The sequence below is a fragment of the Vanellus vanellus genome (assembly GCF_965231255.1).
Source record: "Vanellus vanellus genome assembly, chromosome: 1".
Lineage (NCBI taxonomy): Eukaryota > Metazoa > Chordata > Aves > Charadriiformes > Charadriidae > Vanellus > Vanellus vanellus.
The window spans coordinates 222,457,963-222,469,198 of NC_138905.1; the positions used below are offsets into that span (position 1 = coordinate 222,457,963).

The 11,236-nt window shown below is 59.3% G+C and overlaps 1 protein-coding gene across 1 annotated transcript; it reads right to left on the reverse strand.

The window, feature by feature from the left end:
* Positions 1–9,776: 9,776 nt before the first annotated feature.
* On the reverse strand, positions 9,777–10,757 carry LOC309684251 (olfactory receptor 52K2-like; the record flags this gene model as incomplete). Its single annotated transcript, XM_082498184.1, has 1 exon — positions 9,777–10,757. The coding sequence occupies one exon, from the start codon at positions 10,755–10,757 to the stop codon at positions 9,777–9,779; it is 981 nt and encodes a 326-aa protein (XP_082354310.1).
* Positions 10,758–11,236: the final 479 nt, after the last annotated feature.

Sequence of the window (11,236 nt, forward strand, 5' to 3'; positions counted from 1 at the left end):
GGTGCTGTCCTCTGCCACCACCTGCCTGCCTGTCCCTGGCCATGGCACCCAGCCTTCCCTTCCTGCTGCAGCCCCTGCGCCCGCACATGGACCGGCACCAGAGGCACCAAAACGAAATGACCATTAGAGTGTTTAAAAGCTCCTGGACAAGCAGGACCCCGGTTTTCAGCTGCTGTCCCAAAGCGGAGCCGGGGCTGCACCTGCCCGGGGAAGGCGGCACAGCCCTTCTGCCTCCCCGGCCGGACAGGGCTCGGGGATCGGCACAGCGGTGGCAGCCCCGGCAATCGGGAGGTGACAGGGCTGGGGGGTGGCAGGGGGTGGCAGGGAGGAGGGGGCAGTGCAGAGAGGTGACAGGGAGGGGGTGGCAGTGTAGGGGGTGACAGGGAGGGGGTGACAGTGCAGGGAGGTGACAGAGAAGGGGTGGCAGTGCAGGGGGTGGCAGTGCAGGGGGTGACAGGGAGGGGGTGGCAGTGCAGGGGGTGGCAGCGAAGGGAGGTGACAGGGAGGGGGTGGCAGCGTAGGGGGTGACAGGGAGGGGGTGACAGTGCAGGGAGGTGACAGAGAAGGGGTGGCAGTGCAGGGGGTGGCAGTGCAGGGGGTGACAGGGAGGGGGTGGCAGTGCAGGGGGTGGCAGCGAAGGGAGGTGACAGGGAGGGGGTGGCAGCGTAGGGGGTGACAGGGAGGGGGTGACAGTGCAGGGAGGTGACAGAGAAGGGGTGGCAGTGCAGGGGGTGGCAGTGCAGGGGGTGACAGGGAGGGGGTGGCAGTGCAGGGGGTGGCAGCGAAGGGAGGTGACAGGGAGGGGGTGGCAGTTCAGGGAGGTGACAGGGAGGGAGTGGCAGTGCAGGGGGTGGCAGTGAAGGGAGGTGGCAGGGAGGGGGTGGCAGTGCAGGGGGTGGCAGTGAAGGGAGGTGACAGGGAGGGGGTGGCAGTGCAGGGGGTGGCAGTGCAGGGGGTGGCAGTGAAGGGAGGTGACAGGGAGGGGGTGGCAGTGCAGGGGGTGGCAGTGCAGGGGGTGGCAGTGAAGGGAGGTGACAGGGAGGGGGTGGCAGTGCAGGGGGTGGCAGTTAAGGGAGGTGACAGGGAGGGAGTGGCAGTGCAGGGGGTGGCAGTGCAGGGGGTGTCAGTGCAGGGAGGTGACAGGGAGAGGGTGGCAGTGAAGGGAGGTGACAGGGAGGGGGTGGCAGTGAAGGGAGGTGGCAGGGGGGGGGTGGCAGTGAAGGGAGGTGGCAGGGAGGGGGTGGCAGTGCAGGGGGTGGCAGTTAAAGGAGGTGACAGGGAGGGGGTGGTAGTTCAGGGAGGTGACAGGGAGGGGGTGGCAGTGCAGGGGGTGGCAGTTCAGGGAGGTGACAGGGAGGGGGTGGCAGTGAAGGGAGGTGGCAGGGAGGGGGTGGCAGTGCAGGGGGTGGCAGTTCAGGGAGGTGACAGGGAGGGAGTGGCAGTGCAGGGGGTGGCAGTGCAGGGGGTGGCAGTGAAGGGAGGTGACAGGGAGGGGGTGGCAGTGCAGGGGGTGGCAGTGCAGGGGGTGGCAGGGAGGGGGTGGCAGTGAAGGGAGGTGGCAGGGAGGGGGTGGCAGTGCAGGGGGTGGCAGTGAAGGGAGGTGACAGGAAGGGGGTGGCAGTGCAGGGGGTGGCAGTGCAGGGGGTGACATGGAGGGAGTGGCAGTGCAGGGGGTGGCAGTGCAGGGGGTGGCATTGCAGGGAGGTGACAGGGAGGGGGTGGCAGTGAGGGGAGGTGGCAGGGAGGGGGTGGCAGTGCAGGGGGTGGCAGTGCAGGGGGTGGCAGTTCAGGGAGGTGACAGGGAGGGGGTGGCAGTGAGGGGAGGTGGCAGGGAGGGGGTGGCAGTGCAGGGGGTGGCAGTGCAGGGGGTGGCAGGGAGGGGGTGGCAGTGAAGGGAGGTGACAGGGAGGGGGTGGCAGTGCAGGGGGTGGCAGTGCAGGGAGGTGACAGGGAGTGTGTGGCAGTGCGAGGGGTGGCAGTGCAGGGGGTGGCAGTGCTGCCTTCTGGCCAGGAGGTGCCTCCCGCGCTCCATGCGCGGTGCCACAGCGATGTCCCCGGTGCCGCCCGCTCGCTGCTGGCCCAGAGCGGAGGGAAGAGGTCTGCGGACGCATTCGTTTGTGTTGGTCGCCTCTCAGGTTGCCCGGGCAGTGCAGCAGCAGCAGAGGCAGCGGGGAAGGACTGCCCTCCCCGGGTTTGTGGTCCCTGGTTAGCAGAGCGATTGCCACCCTCGCAGAGGTGCTGGCAGCCTGGAAGGGCCACCTCTTACCAGAGAGGTGCTGGAGATGTGGGGGGCATCACCCGGATGCACGTACCCCTCTGCACCTCAAATTGCACCCATGGCCCTCGCTGACCCTTCGGGCTGGAGCCAGTGGGTTTGGGCACTTCTCCTCCCGCTGCCTCTGCAACCGTGGGACAGGGAACGCGCTCCTGCTGTCACCGACCTCCCGGCCCATCCTCCAGCAACACAACCACCACCATCCTCCCGGCTCCCATTCAAGCAGTGCAAATCTCAGGGCAGGGGGGAAATCTGCTCCAGAGTGGGACCCCGGCCCCTATTCAAGAGGGGCTGACATAGTGTGGGGTTGTGTGTGACATTGTCCTTCCATGGGGTCCACCACCCAAGCATGGAAGGGGCTTCGGGGCACCATCCCAGCAGCGCAGGTGGCTCCAACACACCCCAGGGCCCCTGTCACCACAGCAGCCGTGAGCTGGATGTGTAGGACTCTGGGGGCCAGCTGTGGCCCAGAGAATGCACATCATCTCCTATACTGCCCATTGCCAAATGGGTTCACCAGCAAATCCCCTTTCCTGGCCATGCATCAGCTCCTGGTCTCGCATGGCTCTGGTGGGCTCAGCCTGGTGCAGCACGATGGGGTGGTTTGGGGAAGGTTACCAGCAAACTGCTCCGTGTGCTGTGCCGGGGACTCAGCCCACCAGCTCTGGGCAGCCCCACCATGGCCATTTGCAGGCTCAGATCATCCTGCAGTCTCGCCCCTCTGTTCCCCCCAGGATAAAATGCTCTGGGTGTACCCAGGACATCTCATTCCCAGGGTATTAGGCTCTGGGGTTGTTCCTGCACAGGGACATGCATGAAAAGGGGATGTTTTGCAATCCAGAATTGCTCCCTGACTGCTGCCACACCAGTCCTGTCCCCTTGGCCACCTCTCAGCTGCCCTGACCTGCTGGAGTTTGTCCCAGTCCACCAGCTGGGGTGGGAGTAGGAGGAAATGGTGGGCAAGGGATCGGTCACCAATGCACTCAACTCCTACTGCTACCTCCATGGCCCTGAAGAAGCCCATCCTGGACTGCTCCACAGCTTGCTTTCTGCTGGGCGCTCGCCTTGACACAGCTCAGCAAAGACCTGATGACACTGGAGCCCATACAAGGGCAGCTGGCTGCACACTCGGGCACAGTGCTGGGGACAGGGTGGCTGGAATGGGGGCTGTGAGACCTCTCCATCCCATCCCATCCCATCCCATCCCATCCCATCCCATCCCATCCCATCCCATCCCATCCCATCCCATCCCATCCCATCCCCATCCCATCCCATCCCCATTCCCATTCCCATCCCCATTCCCATCCCCATCCCCACCCCCATCCTCATCCCATCCCCATCCCCATTCCCATCCCCATCCCCATCCCCATCCTCATCCCGTCCCCATCCCCATCCCCATCCCCATCCCATCCCCATCCCCATCCCCATCCTCATCCTCATCCCATCCCCATCCCCATCCCCTCCCATCCCATCCCATCCCATCCCATCCTCATCCCATCCCATCCTCATCCCATCCTCATCCCATCCCATCCCCATCCCCATCCCCATCCCCATCCCCATCCCCATCCCCATCCCCATCCCCATCCCCATCCCCATCCCCATCCCATCCTCATCCCCATTCCCATCCCCATCCCCATCGCCATCCCATCCCATCCCATCCCATCCCATCCCATCCCATCCCATCCCATCCCATCCCATCCCCATCCCCGTTCCCATCCCCATCCCCGTTCCCATCCCTATCCCCATCCCATCCCCATCGCCATCCCGTCCCATCGCATCCCATCCCATCCCATCCCATCCCATCCCATCCCATCCCATCCCATCCCATCCCATCCCATCCCATCCCATCCCATCCCATCCCATCTCATCGCATCCCATCCCATCGCATCCCATCCCATCGCATCCCATCCCATCCCATCCCATCCCATCCCATCCCATCCCATCCCATCCCATCCCTATCCCCATCCCCATTCCCATTCCCATCCGCGTCCCCATCAGCGTCCCCATCCCCATCCCCATCCCATCCAATCCTATCCCCATCCCCATCCCCATCCCATCCTCATCCCACCCCCATCCCATCCCCATTCCCATCTCATCCCCATCCCATCCCATCCCATCCCATCCCATCCCATCCCATCCCATCCCATCCCATCCCATCCCATCCCATCCCATCCCATCCCATCCCCATCCCATCCAATCCTATCCCCATCCCCATCCCATCCTCATCCCACCCCCATCCCATCCCCATTCCCATCTCATCCCCATCCCATCCCATCCCATCCCATCCCATCCCATCCCATCCCATCCCATCCCATCCCATCCCATCCCATCCCATCCCAGTCTTGGCCCAGCCCAATTTGGCAGTTTTTCTTCTCCTGACTGTGCTCCTGAAGGAGCTCCAGGGCATCAGACGCCGGGGGTGCAGGGTACAGGGTGCCCAGTGCAGAGTGGTTGATGCCCCACGGGGATGCTGAGCGGGGTCCATACCCAGGGCAGTGCTGTCATGGCACAGAGGGCACTCTGGTTCTGGGAGGCACAAGCCGCTGCGTTTGCTGGGGAGCTGCTTTCAGAGCAGCACCAAGAGCCGCCCGAAGCCCCCGTGCAGCCATCAGAGCCATCGAGGCTGTCCCCCCACAGCCCCAGCGCGTGCCTGGCCGTGTTGCATGGCCCGAGGTGGGAGGTCCCTGGCGTCCCCCCAGCACTGCCCCAAGTCGCACATCGCCGGCATGGCCATGGGTCACAAGCACCCCCAAAACAGGGGCAGTGGGTCAGAGATGAGCCGCTCCGGGCGCAGGACCCCCGGCACCCCCGCAGCCGGGCTGGGCCGGGGATTTTGTGACAGAGCATGGCTGGGCTGGCGGTGAGCTGAGCACCCCTCGCCCCAGGGACCGGGCCTGATCCTGCCGGCAGAGGGGCGCGTGCCGTTATCCTCAGCAGGAGACCCATGCACTGTCCCCTTGCCACGGGCAGAGATTTTGGGCTGTGTGGCCCATGACATGAGACAGGAGCATCCCTCCAAAGATGTCTCAGGCCCTCTGACTTATTCTCCTTCCTGGGCTTTCAAACAAGTCAAAGTTAAAAGCAATTGAACTTTGTTTTGTTTTGGTTTCTTTTTTTTTTCCATCAGGCTCCCTTCCTGGGAGTAGTCCAATTAGTGCTAACGAGCTGGATGGTAATTACAGCACGGGGTCACAGGAGGATTGATCGCTGGTGGCCGGGCTGGCGCGGCCCCCGGCCCCCTCCGGCTCGCTGCCAAGGGGCCAATTAGCGGGTTTGCAACTGATGACACTTTGCTGGGGACTTCGCACCGGTTTCTTTGCTGGAGCCGGGGCTGGTGGCACTGGGCGGGGTGTGTGTGTGACCGTCCCTGCATCCCCTCAGTCATTGCACTTTGGGGACAGACCTGGCTGCAGGACCCCGGTCCCTCTTTCCAGACCCCCCTCCTCCCCAAATGATTCCTTTCCAATGCCCCCTCCTCCCCAGCTCTGCGTGGGGGCACTGGGACACCTCTGCCCCCATGCGGTCCCCCCTTTGCAGAGGGAGGTGTGTTTGGGCAGCTGCGCCTCGCTGTCCCCCGGTGCCCGCTATGGCCAGGCAGGGACTCTGCTGGGGCGTCCTATGGGGACCCCCAAACCCCGTACTGGTGCTGGGGGGGTTTGCTCCTGCGTCCCACGCTCGGGGCGGCTGCAGACTTCGTGCAGTTCCCATGGGTCCGCAGGGCAGCTGCCTGGTACGAAAACCAGCAGCCAAACCCAAACTTTTCAGAGGCCTGTAAAAACCAGAGCCCCCCCCACCGCCCCCCATCCCCCAAACCCAGCCCTGGGGCTGGGACATTTTTAGGGGCTGAAAAACGCCACGGTCAAATGGGAAAACCTGTTCCAGTGGCACCTCCAGCACCCACCGCTGGGAGCTGGGGTTGGGGTGGTGTTTTGGAAAGGGTCCTGTTGTGCCGCAGATCCCAAGGAGGATTGTACACTACAGCCGTGCCAGGAAATGCTGCTGAAGAGTGTTAATTTATCTGGGATTAAAACATGCATTTATTTTGCGAGCAGCCTGGGGCACGGGCTATGGTGGGAAGGGATGGCGCAGGCTCTGGGCTGGTGCAGGCAGGAGGTGAGTGGGCAAGGAGAGCAGTGGGAGCTGGTGTCTCTGATCCACCTGGGTCTCTGCTCAACCTGGGGTCTCCACTCCACCAGGGGCCCCACCAGCCAGTGCTGGACTCCAAGGGGCTAAAAGCTTTTAATTTGTTTGCATCAAGAACCGTCTTGGCCATGCGCATGCTCATCCAGCTCTTTCATGCCATCCTGCAGACACCTCCACGCCGCAGCCAGCGCTGGGCATCGCTGCCCAAAGCCACCGGCCTTTGCAGGACCCCCTGGGCAGCGCAGGTCCCCATGCCTCCCCCTCAACAGCCCTGCTGGTGGGTGCCTACCCCTGCCCAGCACTCACAGGGTTAAGCTGTTGTTTGCTTTGGACACTTCACCCGAAGGAGAGATTAAAAATTAGCAAGTGAGCTATGGCTAATAGCTGGAAGTGTCCTGAGGCTAATTACTCAGCTGCATCTATCTGTTGCTGTTCACACTTTGCAGGTAAACAAGGGAAAATGCCTCTTTCCTTGGGGCTCCTGTCACCAGTGGTGGACAAACCTGGGTCCAGTGGAGCTGCTCCATGGCCAGGAGCAAGGCAGAAATCACGCGCTGGCAGCAGCTTGGTGTCACGGACGGCGCGGACACCCCGAGCTCCCCCAAGTTGCATCCCCGTGTGGGGGCTGTTTGCGGGGGGACGCTGCAGGGCTCGGCTGGTTCCTGGGCTCTGCCCACCAGAGCAGGCAGGAGGGTCCAGCCCCATCCCCGTGCCCAGGATGGATTCAGCCCATCCCTTGGACTGAGCCCCCCACGCGAGGGCAGACCAAAACAGCCACTTCGTTAGCAAACGGGGGGCTCTCGTCCACCTTCACACGGTGCTGGGGAAAATGCTGTCCCCCAAACTCGCCAGCAGCCAGGACCCCCGTAACTAGTTGGGACTTGCACCACCAGCGCTGTTTCATTGCTGATTTTATGGCTGCAGTGGGCAGAGAGCAGTTGCCTCACAGAGCCGGTCCTGCTCACAGCCGAGCCAGTGGGATTTTTCTCAGTGCAATCACGGGCACTGGGGGGCACGTCCCGACCACTGCTGGTAGGATACCTGCTCAGCCAGGACCGGTCTTTCCATGACTGCACTTACAAAGTACATGGAGGAGCGGCTGATTCACCCAACAGATGTGCTGGTGTCCAAAGGGACCTGGGTGGGCTGGAGAAACAGGCCAACAGGAACCTCATGAAGTTCAACAAGTGCTGCTGGGGAGGAAAAAGCTCAGGCTGGGGCCACCCAGCTGGAAAGTAGCTTGGCAGAGAAAGACCAGGGTGTCCTGATGGGCATGAAGTTGACCATGAGCCAAGGTAGCCAAGGGTGTCCTGGGCTGCGTCAGGAGGAGCGAGGCCAGCAGGTCGAGGGACATGATCCTTCTCCCTGCTCAGCATTGGGGAGGCTACACATGGAGTGCTAGGTCCAGTGCTGGGCTCTCCAGTAGGAGGGACACCTGCACACTGGACAGAGTCTAGCCTAGGCCTGTGGAGATGCTGCAAGGATTGGAGCATCTCTGCTGTGAGAAAAGGCTGAGACAGATGGGGCTGCTCAGCCTGGAGCAGACATGGCTCAGGAGGACCTTAGTAATATATATGAATACCTGAAGGGAGGGTGCGAAGAGGCTGGACCGAGGTTCTTTCCAGTGGTGCCCCATGCCAGCGGCTCTGCACCAAGCTCATATTACAGTTAGGATGAGAGGAAACAGCCTCAAGTTGTGCCAGAGGAGGTTCAGTTTGGATATCAGGAAAAATTTCTTCACCGAAAGGGTTGACAAGCATTGGAACAGGTTGCCCAAGGCAGTGGTGGAGTCACCATCCCTGGAGGGATTTCAAAGACTTGTGTGTGTGGTGCTGAGGGACATGGTTTAGTGGTGGACATGGCAGTGCTGGGTTAACAGCTGGACTCAATGATCTTAAAGGTCTTTTCCAACCTAAATGATTCTATGATTCTATCATGAGGTAGATTTTGGATATTTTGGTGGCTGAGGTGAGTGCTGGCAATGGTGCATGGCTGGGCACAGGGGCACAGTTTGCCACTGCTCACACCGCTTGGGCATTTCTGCGGCGGACAGCCCATGTGTGGTTTCTGCTGGAACTCAGGTTTTGAGATTTTAATTTTTTATTTGTGGAAAAATCATGCTGTAGATGCCCTTGATGCAGAGAGCAGAAAGCAGAGACAGAAAGGATCACATTTAATTTTCAGTCCTTTGCTCTCTCGAAGTCCTCCTGTCCAGAGTCACGCACTCAGCTCTGGCAGTGTTCAGTGAAGGCAGAAGCATCTCATAGGGCATTGGTGGCAAGGAGCACCTTGTACAACATCGTTACGGACAACGGTGCTTGTCCTGAGCAGTGAGAAACCCTCCGTTTGCCTTGCTGACTGAGGAAGTGGTGAGAAACACAACCAGGGTTTGTAAGGACATGTATAGAAGCTTTTTCACGCAAGCTGGGAGCACCCTGCACGCTGCCCGTTTCTGTGCAGCAAAATACTCCCAGTTTCAGTTCCACACTAAACAACAACTCCCTGCAGGTCTGTCTAACCCCTGTCAGTGCCCAGGGCCTGGGCAGGTCACCTGGCCCTTTCTCCTGCCCTGCAGCAAGATCAGCAAGATGCTTGTCTGAGGTTCTCCAGTGGTGGATCACCTCCTTTCCAAGCAACATGTTCAAGTGCTAAACACCTTCATGGTAGACATGTTGCCTTTGCATTGACATGAATATGGTCCTGGTCAGGGTTTACAGTGGAGATGCCCAGAAGCATGGGAGGTGATGGCTGAGACTGCCTCAGTGCATGTCTACCTGTAGCCTTTGATTAAAGCCCATGCCCATCCCTGGAGAGCCTGGAAACCACAATGTTTCTCAGATACGCTGGTCCGACTCCTGGTTAGAAGTGGAGAGCAGATGTCTCTTGCATGGATGAGTGGAAGAGATGTAGGGGGAGCAGTTCCCATCCCTTGTGAGCAAGGAAGAGGTCCAGGCACCACCTCCTCTCCGCCACATGGACCTGAGGCTCTGAGCACCGCAGTATCACCTTGCTGGTGCTTGGTGGGCTGATGCACTTTGGTCTGTGGGGCACCTCAGCTGTGGGCCACAGGGGCTGAAACGCTGCTAGTGATATCAGAGAGCTACCACGATGTAACATTTCCAAGTGATATCTTGGAAAACGGGAGTGCATTGGTCAAAGGGACAGTTGCCCAGCACCCATCAGGACTGGCCCGTTGGTTTTGTGTGAATAAGCTATTGCCGTGTCAGCATTAGGCATCTGGTCTACATTCCTTTTCTAGTCACTGGAGAAAGATGGACATTGTGGGATAATTCATTGCACTTAACTTCACACCTTTTATAGGATGGGACAAATTCTTCTCTGGTGGTGCCTCGCTTTCTCAACCTCTGACCTGTCTATCAGCTTGTGAGATACTGAGTCCTACCAACTGACGCAGCAGTTTGAAGATCCCTTCCTGGATCTGCTTCATCTTTACGCCATAAATGAGGGGGTTGAGCATGGGAGGGACCGTCAAGTAGAGATCAGCCACCAGGACTTGGATGTGAGGTGCCAAGCCGAAAGAGAACATCTGCAGGTACATGGAGAGTAGGCCACCTATGTAAAACATCAGGATGATGGAAACATGGGACCCGCAGGTCCTGAGGGCCTTGAGACGAGCTTCTTGGGATGGCAGCCTCATCACAGACCTGAGGATCATACTATAGGAGAAGGTGATGAAGACAGAGTCTGTCCCCACCAGTAGCGTTGCCACGATGAGGCTGTAGAGATCACTGACAGATGGGTCAGCACAGGCCAGCTCCACCACGGCCATGTGCTCACAGTAGGAATGAGGGATGACTCTGTTTTTGCAGTAGGGTAAGTTGGTGAGGAGGCACATTAAAGGTGTCATGACACCAGCTCCCCTGGCCAGAGACAGCAGTCCCATCTGGATGGTGCTTGAGCTTGTTAGGATGGTGTTGTATCTCAGGGGATTGCAGATGGCTATATACCGGTCAAAGGACATTGCCAGGAGCACCCCTGACTCCACTGCAGTGAATGTGTGGATGAAGAACATTTGGATGAAACAGGCCTCAAAACCAATCTCTCTTGAATCCAACCAGAATACACCCAGCATTTTGGGAACCACAGCAGTTGAGAAGGTGAGGTCAATGACAGCCAACATGGAAATGAAATAGTACACAGGTTCATGGAGGTTTTTGTCCAGCCTTACAGCGAGAAGGACCATGCTATTTCCCAGCAAAGTCATGATGTATGTAAAGCAGAACGGGATGGAAATCCACATGTGGAGAGCTTCCAGGCCAGGGATACCCGTCAGGAGAAAAGGCAAAGAGTTGGTGTTGGATCGGTTGGCAGTTGACATGGCACAGGTGGGCCAAGCCACATCTTGGTTCCCAACTTCAGTTCCCTGTAACAGTGACAGAAAGGTTGGGATTTTGCTGTCATCAGTTTGATCATAAAACTGTGCACACTGCATTTCTCAAACATCACACGATTATGTGGTATTTATTTGGGGAAAATCTTTCAGAACCTGTTATCTACAGTCAGGCTTTTAAACTGATGCTGTGGTCAGTGCTTTCCTGAGGACACATCACTGGAGAGTCCTGGCTGTCCTATTGCTCGTGTGGGGCCGCCGTCCCTCATGCTTCTTCCAGTCCCTCCGATTTACCTCTAGCTTTTGTGGTGTGTGCATCTGTCCAAAGGCTGGCAACATGTTGTCCTGCCCTGTTGTGTCTTCCAGCCACTATTGCCACTATCAGTGGGCAGAAGTGGGGCAGAACAACCCCAGGCTCTTTGGCCCTTGCCCAGCCTTCATAAGCAGTGCAATGCAAGCAAGTCCTC